Source organism: Daldinia loculata (assembly GCF_022478755.1).
Source record: "Daldinia loculata strain CBS 113971 unplaced genomic scaffold F4817scaffold_41, whole genome shotgun sequence".
Taxonomy (NCBI): Eukaryota; Fungi; Ascomycota; class Sordariomycetes; order Xylariales; family Hypoxylaceae; genus Daldinia; species Daldinia loculata.
This window is the reverse complement of record NW_026054895.1, coordinates 112199-126220: the sequence shown is the minus strand read 5'-3', so window position 1 is coordinate 126220 and position 14022 is coordinate 112199. Positions and strand designations below refer to the sequence as shown.

The window sequence follows — 14022 nt, the reverse complement described above, 5'->3', positions numbered from 1 at the left end:
CTTAATAACGGGACTATTTTAGTCTAAAAGCTAACTTGCTACTTGCCGTGACTTAGTTAAAGCTTAAAGCTTCTACGTAAAAATTAAGTCTTGTCGGGTTAATATATTACATGGTCTTCAAGACTTAACACCGTGCCGTGTCATCGAAAACGCGGGGTTGATTTAGCCCCTTTTCCAGCGGGTTTCAAAATTAACGTTGCAAAATCCACTGACCAAACGCTTATTTTTCGTGCAAGTACTCGTGCAAATATAATGAATGGGAAAGGTCTGGAGGTTATTCGTTGCTTAGTCCGTAGAGTTGATATCCCGATCAAAATTCGCAGTCATCTTAGGTACGTACCTATAGTCGGCGTCTGCCGATTGTAGGTATAGGATAGGTAAATACATAATGGCGGGTATATAACAGAGCACGAGATCAATTCCAGCAAAAATATATAGAGGTAAGAAGTACATATGGGCCTGTCCAGCGCCTTGGATCCTTCATAGGGCCTAGGTCGGTCGTCATATGAGTTGATGATCTGAAATCTTACGCCAAGCAGAGGAGTGCCATCAAACGACGTAGGAACACGAGCCCTCTGGTGATAGCCTTAATAGGCAATATTCCGTGCCTGTCCTAGATGGCCGATTTCCTGTTCGCATCTTTCTAGGACGAATTTCCTCATTTCTTCACCGAGAAGACAAGACAGTATTTAAAATGAATATGTATTCTGTCTTATACCCCGCATCACTATACGAAGCTTACCTCTCGATGCGGACTTAGTGCTGAACTCTCAGCCGGGGTACCTGTAAGTAATTATATACGACGGCCCGAAAGGGGATCTCGTGAGCCGAGTATTAGGTCAGGTAGGGTCGGTGCAGTAAGCATTCCAGGTGTTGGATGCGATACATAAACCGTAGTTGTGGTGAGAATGGTGCTTGAAAACGTTCCAGAAGGCCGCTAGAAACTAGTTGATATGAACGACACGACTGCCTAACGCCATGGCACATCTCGTAGTAAATTGGACTTGAATTATGCTGACGGTAAACCGTATTGTATCAAGCATGGGGGCCTTGACGTGATTAAGCACGAACCTTTTTCAACGCCGATGTCTCGCATGATGCGGACTGTGTTGTGTGGTATTGAGATACGGATTAGATTGTAAATTACTGAATCTATTAAACTAAACTACATATATACATGATCGTAAGGTTTGCTTTTGTCGGTTGCTGCCGTAGTCTTTTCTATGTATTTGGAAGAAGTTAGCATTCCCCAAGCTGCCAAGATGTCAATTCCAGACCCTACTTCGTAAACGTTTAGCTTCCTCGTTGGTTCGCAGTATATAAACGACCGCTTTGTTGTTGGCTATGTCAGCATGATAATATCAAATAGACCAATGATAAGTGCTACGGCGCAAAGCGGCATAGTGGTGTGACTAGGTTACTCGTGCTTGGCGGCTTATGATTCCGACAGGCGAGTCATCTATCGGGGTAAGATCACCATACGATAGCCTGGCTAAGGATCTGATGCAGCATTTACTGCTATCTCATTCGACTAGGCGACTAGATGCTGAACGGTCTGAACGGTCTGATCTGGGTAGGTAACGTCGTGACACCGATAGGGGCAAAATGACAAAGGGTGTAGGACTCATACGTATTAGAGCTGAACGTTTTATCATTTTACTTTCTTCCGCTGTTTCGTGCCACATATAATTCATAGCTTTCCCCAATCCTTCCTTTCAAGTGATATTTCTTGCTGGAGATTGGATCATCGCCGACGCCATTTAGAGCAATATTCTATTAATTTGTCGCTACAATAGTCTTGATTAGGTGGTTTCGTGTCTGAGGAGAAATTCGTCGAGTGGTACAAGGTTACGTAGTATTCTCATCATGGCGAACGAAGCGACCGGCGACAGCGTCGTGACCGCCCACGATAGCCCTCCTATTGCCGAGGAGAAAGTCCCGCATGTGTCGGATCTCAAAGCTACCGGTTCGGGCCAGGGTTCGGAAATAGATGGTCGTCTCTATGGACCAAATGGAGAGGAATATCCCACAAAGGAAGAACTAGATACTTTACGACGCGTCAAAGGTCCTATTAATTTGATTATCTACACTATTGCTTTCGTCGAACTTTGCGAACGGTTCGCTTACTATGGAACTACTGCTGTCTGTACGTCTAACATAGTTGCATTTCAAATTTGTTTCCGGATTTAACTAATTTTTGTACAGTTGTCAACTTCATTTCGCAACCTCTTCCCCCCGGCTCTACCACCGGAGCCGGCGGCACGGACCTACAAGCTGGTGCTCTCGATCAGGGTCAGCAAGCTTCGACCGGTTTAGTGCTGTTTAACTCTTTCTGGTCTTATCTGATGCCTTTGCTTGGTAAGTGACATTATATCATCGAATATATTTACAGCTAAAAGTTAAACTCTTGTGCTACAGGTGGTTGGTTGGCCGATACATATTGGGGCAAATATAAGACAATCCATGTTGCTGTTGTGGTAGCTCTGTTTGGCCATGTTATTCTCATCATTTCAGCGCTGCCACCAGTGATCGCTAACCCGAGAGGCGCGCTCGGTTGTTTCTCTGTCGGCTTGATCTTCTTCGGCATTGGTGTTGGTCTTTTCAAAGCTAACATCTCTCCTATGATTGCCGAGCAGTATGAAAGCACGCAACCGAGAGCTATTGTCAAGACTTTAAAGAGTGGCGAACGCGTCGTGGTCGATCCCGTCTTGACAATTTCTATTATCTATATGCGCTACTACTTTTTCATCAATGTCGGATCATTGATTGGTTCCATTGCGATGGTGTACGCTGAGAAGTACGTCGGTTTCTGGCTCTCTTTCGTTTTGCCTACAGGCCTATTCATTATCTGCCCCCTCGTCTTGGTTGCTTTCAAGGCCAAGTACGTCCGTCATCCACCAACGGGCTCGGTTCTTAGTAAAGCAATTGCTTTGGTTGGTTTATCAATGAAGGGACGTTGGTCTTTTAACCCTATTACCACTATCAAAAACCTTCGTGAGCCTGGTTTCTTCGAGAGGGTTAAGCCGAGTAAGATACCTGAGTCCGAGCGCCCGGCTTGGATGACATTCGATGACCACTGGGTCGATGAGGTACGCCGTGGTTTTAAAGCCTGCAGCGTTTTCGTTTGGTACCCCATCTACTGGCTTTCATATAACCAATTAAACAATAACCTTGTTTCCCAAGCTGCAACGATGCATCTTGGAGGAGTACCGAACGACGTGGTTTTCAACCTCGATCCTTTCGCCCTACTGATCTTCATCCCTATCTGTGATAAGTTGTTTTACCCCGCCATGAGACGCGCTGGTATCCATTTCACCCCTATCAAGAAAATTACGACTGGTTTTGCCCTAGGAACTTTAGCGATGGCAGTTGCCGCTATTATTCAACATTATATATATATGCAAAGCCCGTGCCGAAGCCGAGACGGCTACGGGTATGTCGATGACTGCAGGGCGCATCTCGGACTTCCAGCTGATGCTCCAGAGTCTGAATATAAACCCCCGCTGTCAGTCTGGATTCAGACACCTGCATATGTCATTTTGGCACTGGCTGAGATCTGCTCGTCGATTACCGGTCTCGAGTATGCTTTCACGAAGGCGCCGAAGAATATGCGAGGTTTTGTTACTGGTGTCTTTTGGTTCTCTCAAGCTTTCGCATCTGCGATTGGCCAGGCCTTCGTTCCCCTCGCTGCTGACCCTAACCTCGTATGGCTATACATGACGATTGCTATCATCTCAGCCCTTGGCGGTGTTGGGTTTTGGTACAACTTTGCGAGCCTGGATCGCGAAGAGGAAGCTCTGAATGCACTCCCTGATAGCTTGTTTCAGGGAAGTCAAAACCAGGATGCTGACTTCGCTGCTCTCGAGGCGGCGCAAGTGGAACAGGAGAAAATTCGGCACGCCCAGGGACTCGATAAGGTTTTGTAATCGAGGGTCACTCTACTTGTGCGTTTATTATATATCCCGATTATATTATATTGGTAAAATACCTATGGTAAGAAGTAAACTAGCTACTTCGTGGCTAACAACACAGTAATGATTGCTATCCCAATTCACGGGATATAAAATATACCCAATACACATAGTCCTAAATTTAGCTAGTTAGGTGATTACCTCTTAGCAAATTCTGTTTGCCTACCTGGGTAAACATGAGATTCGCGGTGTGTGGGTGGCGCATTAGAGCTTCTCTTTAACGACCGCAATGTGGATTCCACCGTCTACCTGTTGTAGATATGTCCGTGTTCAAACTTAAACGGATGACCATGAAATAAACTTTTCGGCATTATATAACGCTGTTTCGTAGTAGTAACATTCTCCTCGGAACTTTTGCTTCGTCAATCCGAAGAGTGACGGGAAACCTTCCATGTACCTAAGGCATACAGGCGATTGAAAATATGCCCCGCCTTATCATCATACGCAACTTTCGAAGGTCTCTTCACTCGCTTCGTTCTACTAAAGTTATCAGCTTCTATAAAGTTCAGTACTCGTTGTTTGTTAGTCTTACTGGGACGTATATGATAACTCCGAACCCCGGATGCAAGACATTTCGTAAAGCCTTGTCCGGACGTATAATATTGGCAGGCTTAGCAAATAAGTTAATAATTTTGGAAGGACGGGTAGCTTGAGCATTTATCTTGCAGACGTGAGATCACTTTAATAACAATATAAAGAATCAAAATACATATCACAATCTATTTCTAGTCTCTCGGATACCCAGCCGCTCCTTGTAGGTATCCTTTGACGAGAAATGCTTTTGGTTCAGGGGCTATATAAGATTCCTCAAAATGTAGCTGCTACTTAGGTATTTAGCCTTGAACTTCTAAGTATCCGCAGCCATACGCATGCCAGGCCCCTGTATAGTAAATGGTGGTGTATAATTATGCGTTAGTGGATTGACAAGCCCTTCTCTCTGTTGAAATGAGTTATAAAAAGGGACCCCCTCCTCACTCATACTGTTGATAGACTAAGTCGTTGTACAACATACAGCTCATATACCGTATCTTTCAGCACTCTCAAATCACATCTGTACTATTAACTAAAAGAGAAGACGATGTCGGTAAAATATCTCAGATACTAAGTACTAACTACAAACGTAGATAATACAGAGAACTAGACTTGTGGCTTGGGTCACCGGGCATGTAGGTATTACCTTAACAAGCTCACCTCTGCCCTACAGCTCAGAAATCATCGGCAGAATACATGACCCCCTATCCTCCTTGCAATCGAATCTATTGGACGTAAGTTCCGCAGTATGGGCAATCACGTCCGCATAAAACCCATACTTCGGAACCCTCTTTTTGGCATTTTGGGCAACGCTTGCCTGGAGCCTACGATTAAAAATAGTTATATTAGCATGCTTTGCATTAGAAGTAGTTATACCAAGCTAGATTGCATACCTTTCCGTACATAGTATTCGGACGCTGACTGCTATCAACGAAGTTCCCAGCGATAGATAAACTGCCGGTACCAGTTGACTTGGCTTGTTGACCCGTCGTGCTTTTTCCGCTAGATTGGGTAGGTACATTTGTGCCAGAAGAGCCAGCGTTGTTGCTTGTGGAGTTGCCTTGCGAGGATGCCATTGTGATTGAAGATGGACTAAAAATGGTGTCGTGGTATATGGTTATTTTGATAGGAGAGAATTTCAAGGGGGGAAGAAATGTGTTTACGAGTTGTATTTATATCAACGTAAGGATCAATTCACTCTATTGAGTTGTGTATGAGTTTGATATGAGTTTGATACTACTCGAGTCATGGCTTAGCATCATAACGACCCATGATAAGACTAAGGAATGATAGGCTCCAATTGATGGTGCGCCTTTGTCTTTGATTTCGTCTCATAACTGACCTATGCTATGACATTAGTGTATGTTCTTAGACTATCAACTTGGGCATACATCGGTCCTTTATCCACAACTTCTTACTGGTAGTAGGTTACTGGGATATGTCAGAAAGTTTATCTTTAGTGAATGATTCCAACTACAAAAACAAACATCCTATGAATAGTATTAGTGATTTGGTTAATAAACTAAACTTCCTCATGAGTGAACAGTTGGTGATAAAGGCTTATTAGAAAACCGCCTTAGGAAAGTACCTAGTTAAGGTGAACATGATGTGAATTATGAATACTTATACAAGGCTACTTTGATCTAAAAATATCATATTGCCACCTCTTGCTCAAATCCATATATAATTCACTTCAATTGTTTGGTATTGGTATTAAGATGTTTGCGGGAGGTCATCACGCTTGAAACATTGCCTACCTCTATTTGCATTATCAAATATATTTAGGAAAAATAATGCTGTCATAGGCTTTATACTTTTTAGGCAATTGTTATTCCCGTCGCAAGTCCATTCCATGCTTCGTAGTGGTTATTCGTTATGCTCTCTTTTGCATTGACCAGGCTAGGTATCCTCAGATGTTCCTCAAAAGTACACCGTCATTCTCCAGCTCCTGGAAGACACCATAAGGGTCATATTTGGCTGCTACGTCCCGCATTTTCTTTAGATTTTCGGTCCCGTAGCTTTCTAACACTGTTTGCGTTGGGCCAGCATCATTCATAAAGCTGACTTTTTGGAGATCGCCTCCTTCCTCCGCTATATTCTCAATCTCACAGCGGAGGCGGTCGGCAGCCCGAATAACTGTCTTGTCAAGGTCCGCGTCTTTCCAAACTCCAGAGACTGCCCACCCTATATATGTATCAAGTATATCAGTGTAAGCCGTGTATGGGCGGAATACCTAGGGTTTGCAAAACCACTCACACATCTATGGTAGCCCCTCTAGTCCGAGTACGCTCCCTCCCTTCAGATCCCCTTCCTTCACGCCACTCGCGGATAGAGGCTAGATGCATAGGGGATTCAGAAGCGATAATATTATATTCTTCGACACGGGACCTATTGAGCCAAGCCTTAGCTCGCCGTACGTTACAGGTTATGACCTTTCCCGGCCAAGCGACATACCCGAAATGACAGAAACCCCCGTTTGACCCATGGACTGACATTTATCGGCATCCCCACGCACAGTTTGGCGAAGTAAACATCCCATAAATAGTACGACATGTATAGCTTGGGTATTATTCTTATAGAAATTGCTCTATGGAAGCCTATTGAGATGATCTTGAAAATCGAAGACTGGCGACAATAGAACCCAATGACTTGCGAAATGTACGTGTGAAACTACTAGACTTACCGGATGATAATACCGAAGTAAACAAAAGCGCATCGGCATCCAAAGATTCGAAGTATCTAGTGGAAGTTGGACGTAAATCTGGAAATTCTTATCACGATATCGTAGAGATATGTCTTTGCGCGAATGAGGTGGAGCGGCCAACATACAGAGGGGAGTCCCAAGCTTCCACTGCATCTCGGATGCGAATAATGTTTAAGCAATGTTACAGATAAGCTACGGTTAATGAAAGAAGTACTAGGCAGCTCAGGTTAAAACGCTTTGTTATGATCGCTTTCTTTTCTAATCACGTTAGGGAAGGGATTAGGAGGTATTTCCCATTCCTCGAGGACTCAGTCGGTACGTTCAGTATCATCGGTTTATTTTCAATCCGAGTGTCATGTCGATGATATGCTAGGCTTCTATAAATAGGGTATCTATGATATGAAAGTTGTTATAAAGCTCCGACTACCTAGGTTTGATGGTCAGAAACTCTGACAGGTACCTTCCAGGTAGGTACCTAACCCAGGTGGGTGGGTAGGTCGACTATCGCGAGAGTTGAGCAAGTGTTTGACGATGGTCAACTACCCCAAGTCAACTATCCTGTATCGTAATGTATCGACCGTCTTCTCGACACTGTCGCCCATCTAGGGGCGCCAAGCTGCGTCTTGATTTGCTGTTGAAATTTGGTCGGGTGATATCAACCAAAACCAAGCTACAGCCGAGTCCACACTTGAGTTGATGTTAAGGACTCGGCTAAGTTCCATATCGTTAATGTTAATGGTCCTTTCGCCTATCATGTTGTCTCTATCATGGTGACTTGTGGCTCGAGGAGCTCAAACGCTGGTGGTAATGGGGCTTTTTCAACCCATGCTCGTATCCCTTTAGCGAACAGTACAGGATCCTGCAAATTCCACGCGTGAATAGCATCTCTTACTACAAACGCGCGTGATTCCCTACCGTCATTCGAGCCCAATGACTCCAATAACTGTCCCATTTCTCGCATACCCTCGACATTATCCTGCTTGCCTCCGGCGACTAGGGCGATTCTTTTATCCTTCTTTCCAACTTCTACCATGTCATCTCTCCTCCAATTACCTGTGTCACGAGTCCCTGCTCCGAACAATTGTGATGTGTTATTCCGCTTGATTTCTTTCACAAGGTCTTCATTTTGATACTCCGGAGCCCATCCTGTTGCTTTGAACAACCAGCTTCTCGGGCTATATAGTAGAACTGATAGCCCTATATGAACAATCTTCGGCTGGGAGTTTATGCTCTTCCATACATCGTTGACTGGAGTAGCGCCTGACAAGAAGGCGCTCAGAACGATATCTGGATGCCGTTTTATTATTTCCATTGCCACAAATCCACCCGTTGATAATCCAACGAGATGTGCCCGTCCGTCGTGAGCATGTTCCCGGATTATTTGGGCCACGAGATCAGCAGCTAAGACGAACGAGAAAGGTTTAACATGACGTGAGCGCGAGTGCTGCGGTAAATCGGGTATGAGAAGATGGTATTCGGACAGCTTGGGCCAGCAATGTTGCCACTCAAGATGAGAGCTCAACAAGACGTGTAACATCACGATCGTGACGGGCGCAAGAGAGTTAAGCGAGGTAAAGAACAAACCCTCACTGTCCGATACGCTTGCTGTAGTCCAGCTACTGGTAGACATCGTCCTACTACCTATAGGTAATGTAGCGTCTCTACTCCGCCAACTACTGCTGGTAGTTGCCGAAGATATAACCCTGCGCATCGTAGCTAGTGTGGTCTTCTGATCGTATGATAGCCTTGGAACCGCCGGGCCGTTGCCTAACTCTCACTTAGACACCGTACCCATAGGATAAATCGTATAATAATCGCGAAATTCCGTGTTAAGGTATGTTATTGAAAGAATTCAATATCCTTGTTGTACCTAATTGTGCCGCAATCAATGGAGAAGCGATATGAACTTTGCGGCGTAGCGAGGAAATAAACGTAGTCCCACTGGACCGTTCAGCCAGGCGTTTAACAGGATTCGAGAACCACTGTCATCACCTGATTTTTTTCTACGCTCAGCTTGTTCTGCGAACGCCGCCTCGACGCCGAGGCCGTTACATGGTAAGTTCTCCAGACTTCCTCGCCTGACATCCATAGTGGGCTCTCGGCATGTCTGGATCCATCGAAGCGCATGAATGTTGCTCGAAGTCCAACATACTGAAATAAAAAAGAGCTTAGCGTCATAAATGTGCCGGCATAGTCGTTTCATTGGCTGGTTTCGTTGATGAATAAGGAGAAAGTCCATTCCTGGATTAGCGACCCAGGAAGACGATACGCTTTCAGATAAACCCGCTGACTAGCAACGCACGGTCTTCAGACAGATCAGGTTTCATTCCATGCTATCTACGTAGTGATTTACTCTAGGGTGAGACCATTTCGGAATAACCCTTGCATCAGGGGTGCATTGAACTCCCACGTGAGGTTCAAATATTATAAGACAAGGGCCGAGGTTTATAAAATACTTAATATATTTCAATGTGTCTCTCGTGTCATATCGAAACTCGTATCTTATAATCACCGCACGGATCGATCCAGATATCACTAATCAAAATGCCTTTAATTCTCTCGACTCAATCAATCAGTTGTGGGATTAGTCCGAGGTAGATGTCGTATATCGTCTACTAGGTTCACGCAATTTAACGTAAAATGGCACGGTGATAATGCTATATCCAGCATTCTCGGTCTCGTATCAGGAACTTGGATCGTGGAGTTTATCTACAATCTAGTTAGATTTCGGGAAATCCCGACGATGAAGGCAACACTAGCCTCCTGTTCTGCTGACAAGCCGCGGCCCCAAAAACGCATGCTTTCTTATTGTCCCGATATTATGTCCTAATGAGTGAGCTAAGCGCGGCTAGTAGACATTCAAGAGAAAATCCCCGAACTTGCGAACTAAAACCCGGCCCAGGGACTTGGGTTACGAATAGCAGGAATCAAATAGCATGGTTATCTAACAAGGATAAAATTAAAACGTACATAGAGTGGGGGTTATTTATGTAGCTTCGATCAGGCTAGTTAGCTACCTAGGTTAGTGTTATCTTAGGTTAAAACCAGAATGGGAGTTGATATATTGTATCATCCACTCAGCACTGCTACACCTAATTTCGTCCAGGGTGGTTGATATCGTACATTCATGTTTATCTTGGCTATTGTTAACTTAAGCATTTCTCTCACATCTCGTTTCGAGTTTTGCTAGGGGTCACTACCTTAAGAATCGATTATGTTAGCACCCTGTTCCTAGGATGGCCTATCGTCTAAACACTTAGTAGTAGGTTTCTTAGGAGCCGGAGTTAAGGAAGACGGCTATAACGGTAGTAAGCTTGAGGCATAAATCAGCAATATATCGGAATAACCTTTCACCAGGCCCTCTTAACCGAAACAACCATTCCATACCTTGAGTAGTACTCGACAGCGAATATACCCAGGTACCAACCATCGACAGCGCCATATTCAATGTAGACGAAATATAAATATTATTAACTACTAAAGCATAACAAGCAACGTCGCTAATAGCAAGCATCAACGAGAATCCACAGCTGCTAAGTAGGAAACCTGCTAAGTTCTTTCTACTTTTATAACTGCAGGCTTCGGTGGTCGCACTGAGTTTCCAGAGAATACAGACTTGGACTTTTGTCTAAGTATATCACACAGGCCCATTTCAGCTACTGGCAGTCTCGGTGTACTGGCACTGATGCTGGTAACAGTGCTGGCGATTGGTCCACTGCAATATAATAGATGTTCCTCGTCATCCGCCTTGCTCGGGGCCAGCTTATTACACTGACAGCCGCTGCGAAAATGCTCCGTAACGTAACCGTAGCTCTCTCGCACTTTGAGCCAGAATGGACGCAGCACGGGAAGGCAGAGTGAGAAGATGGCCAATTCAGGCTCGAGCACACGAAGGTGCATATCACGACTACCGTAGGAAACGACCGTGGATGTTATATACTTGTTTGCGCGTAGAAGAGCACTTATTCGTATGCAGGAGACCACGGTGACGCTGGGATTAATGTTAATCCCTATCACATCTAACTTATGGGGCGGTTAACTTACCAGAGTCCCAGACCGAAGAGTACCGTTAAATTTATCTTGGACCTAACCCTCATCTTTAGCGTCCAGATAGGTCGTATGGGTAGAAGAAGGACGATGGCATTCGTGACCACGTTGAAAACTGCATTCCCAATGTCAACCTTCTTATTATCCACAACGTGACCGAATATTGGTTTTCCCCAGAGGTCTGCCGCGACCTCCGAAAGGGTGAAAACTTGTACATATACTGCTATATACAACAGTATTATGATAGAGCCGATGGTCAGGCAGAGTACTCGGAACGACTTGTGGATGAATATTCTCATGTATAAATATATGGCGCTGAGTTTTGTGAAGCACATGGAGGTCAAATAGAGGGATTCGAAAACAAGGAGGACCTAGTATAAAGGTATTAGCATAGCTCATAACGATTTAAGTAACCTTCAAATAAGGATACTTACGCAGAGAATATCCTTATCAATTCGGTCTGGCGAAACACGATAGTATCCTTCATTCCATACTAATGAAAAGTTAGCAGAGCCGCCGCTAAGATGAGAACTTGACATACAATAGACAGAGACTGCAAATAATGCAATCTCTAGAGCGACAGCGACGAGTATAAACCCATCATCCCACCCAACGCCTTTCGTCAATCGCCTGCAATGGAAACGTAGCCCAACTGCGACCAAGCTGATCGTGAATATGGTGCAGCTGATAGCGAACACGGGCGCATCCATATTCTTGCGGGTTGAGGTCGAGCGACCGATGTTTTACTGTATTTGACGCTATGGCGCATTTGAAATGGATATATATATTGTTCTTTAACTTTCATCTTGATTCCTTTGGCCTGGTGTTTCGTGATTAAGATTTTCAGTCACATTGGTTAGGGTTGCTCACAAGTGTGTAGGTAGAAGAAGGCTGAGACCAAGTCATAGCCCTGCATCATACGTCGTACGCGAACAATTCAGATCATATGTATCATGCATCCAATTGTTAATGTTAGTAATTTGAATTTTATCTTGTAAGGGTTCAAGTCACTGTCTGTAAAATAGGTGAATAGGTAGTAAGTGCATCTTAGTAGTTAAATTCATACCGATATCTTAGCCAGTCCGGTATTAAAGCCGCTCATTACTACCTACCTACTTACGCCTAATTGATTGTTTTTGAATCATTATTCAACTCTCTTGGCTCTTTCTTGACTTATTGTAGGATAAAGTTACCTGTGACTGTACAATGTCTGCGAAAGTAAGGTAGGTACTCAACGTATGACGAGGTACGATATATTGGTAAGTTGGGTGGAAGTTCTACACAGAATTTAATTATTAAGGGTTATCAACGTAACGGACAACTCACCATTGCTTGCGCGAGGAGATAATTGAGCTCAGCTAGTTTCCCTACTTCATGTCAGGATTCTAGATGAGACATCTAGAACAAAGGACATGTTCAGTATGTATAGACATATATCCTCGTAGCTAGGTTAGAGTTCCTCGCGGAACAACGAAGTTGTCACCATACTGTTTAGTTCCACCTCGTGACACTTCCCCCATCCTCTCAAGATGATAGCAAGGCTATGGCCGCGGTCACAAGGGCAATAGGAACTTCCTTATAATGTACTTCAGGGTTATGAGGATTATTATATCAACTTATTATTTTCTAATAGTCTTATTAATGCTTATACCCATCATACTAGTTGTTCAGCTTATGCTATAGCTCGAATCGTCGATACAGGTATTTAAATTAATATGGTAGTAGGATATGTACCTAAGACAGGATGGTTTGCTGACGAGTTTAAAAACTCTGACCTGACGTCTACTTAGTTCAGTGATCCATATGGACTTTTCACGACATTGTTACCATCATGGATAACGGTTTCTATGACGAAGACTCTCTGAAGTACTAGAACCATAAAACTAGATTCTAACCTTAAGTCTAAATAATTAAGGAATTCTTAATGAAGTTACTCCAAATGGTGGAATTGAATTTTCCGTCATATTCGTGTTGCCTTTGGTACCTAAGGTAAATACTCACTAGGTAGGCTCTTTATGCTGTTTGCGATAGGTTGGTATGAATACTATACAAATGGCACGGAATAAATTTGGTATAAATTTAAAAATTCTTGTAATACGCATGAAGAAATACCAAACAGACCTGGAGCGGGTTTAAAGCTTGCTGCATACTCGACTGGATTAATTGAGATAGTACTTAAACAATTTTGTCATTCGACTCAATACGACCTGCCTGCATGAAGAATGCGACTTATTATGTAGTTGGCACGTCTTGGCATTGGGTTCGTCTGTCAACTGACATATAGGGTCTCATCCGATCCTACAGCAGGTCAACGGGGACCCGGCCGGACTGCAGAAAACCTGCATGGCCGAAAACTAACTTTAACCGCTCCTATAGCCGACACGGCAGCGAGTATATACCTAGGGGCGAGTATATAGGGGCGAGACATCAAAACTGGGTTACTAGCGTATAAATATTTACGCGTCAATAAACATGAAGAGTAGCATGTTATGGATCCGACCCCAAATAAAATATTAAAATATTAAAATGCATGCGTGGGAGGCGGGCACAAGCTGTCTTTGGTGCGCTTGTCTCCGTCGTGGGCCTCGACTCGTATTTCAATCTATGCCGCGGGAGATCTTACCCCAGAAATCCGGATATCCATATTGCTTCTCCACAGCGGGTGAGAGCTTTACCCCTGGTTCTCGCCCATTATATGAACAGGACAGCTCGCTGGTGCGTAGACATGTCGCACGCTCGTTCGAATTGCATGTCGATCCCGCATGCACA

At 44.1% G+C, this 14022-nt stretch overlaps 4 protein-coding genes across 4 annotated transcripts; 1 reads left to right on the top strand and 3 right to left on the bottom strand.

Moving 5' to 3' along the window:
• Positions 1-1525: 1525 nt before the first annotated feature.
• On the top strand, positions 1526-4240 carry F4817DRAFT_344142 (PTR2-domain-containing protein). Its single transcript, XM_049304101.1, has 3 exons — positions 1526-2146; positions 2206-2358; positions 2419-4240. Exons 1-3 carry the CDS (start codon positions 1867-1869, stop codon positions 3924-3926), a joined length of 1941 nt encoding a protein of 646 aa, XP_049156982.1. The 5' UTR covers positions 1526-1866; the 3' UTR covers positions 3927-4240.
• A 2171-nt stretch (positions 4241-6411) lies between these two features.
• F4817DRAFT_317959 (uncharacterized protein) lies at positions 6412-7359 on the bottom strand (the record flags this gene model as incomplete). The annotated part of the gene is made up of 2 exons (XM_049300874.1): positions 6412-6686; positions 7332-7359. 2 exons carry the CDS (start codon positions 7357-7359, stop codon positions 6412-6414), a joined length of 303 nt encoding a protein of 100 aa, XP_049156981.1.
• A 27-nt stretch (positions 7360-7386) lies between these two features.
• Positions 7387-9433, bottom strand: F4817DRAFT_344141 (alpha/beta-hydrolase). The gene has a single exon (XM_049304100.1). It carries the CDS (start codon positions 8915-8917, stop codon positions 7958-7960), a length of 960 nt encoding a protein of 319 aa, XP_049156980.1. The 5' UTR covers positions 8918-9433; the 3' UTR covers positions 7387-7957.
• Positions 9434-10755: 1322 nt separating this feature from the next.
• On the bottom strand, positions 10756-11963 carry F4817DRAFT_366901 (uncharacterized protein; the record flags this gene model as incomplete). Its single annotated transcript, XM_049307049.1, has 4 exons — positions 10756-11197; positions 11251-11624; positions 11688-11746; positions 11795-11963. 4 exons carry the CDS (start codon positions 11961-11963, stop codon positions 10756-10758), a joined length of 1044 nt encoding a protein of 347 aa, XP_049156979.1.
• Between the last annotated feature and the right edge of the window lie 2059 nt (positions 11964-14022).

Coding starts and splice junctions, on each gene's coding strand:
- F4817DRAFT_344142 (XM_049304101.1), top strand. CDS start 1,867: ATGGCGAACGAAGCGACCGGCGACAGCGTCGTGACCGCCCACGATAGC. Junction 2,147..2,205: donor CTATGGAACTACTGCTGTCT/GTACGTCTAACA, acceptor ATTTTTGTACAG/TTGTCAACTTCATTTCGCAA. Junction 2,359..2,418: donor TTATCTGATGCCTTTGCTTG/GTAAGTGACATT, acceptor CTTGTGCTACAG/GTGGTTGGTTGGCCGATACA.
- F4817DRAFT_344141 (XM_049304100.1), bottom strand. CDS start 8,917: ATGCGCAGGGTTATATCTTCGGCAACTACCAGCAGTAGTTGGCGGAGT.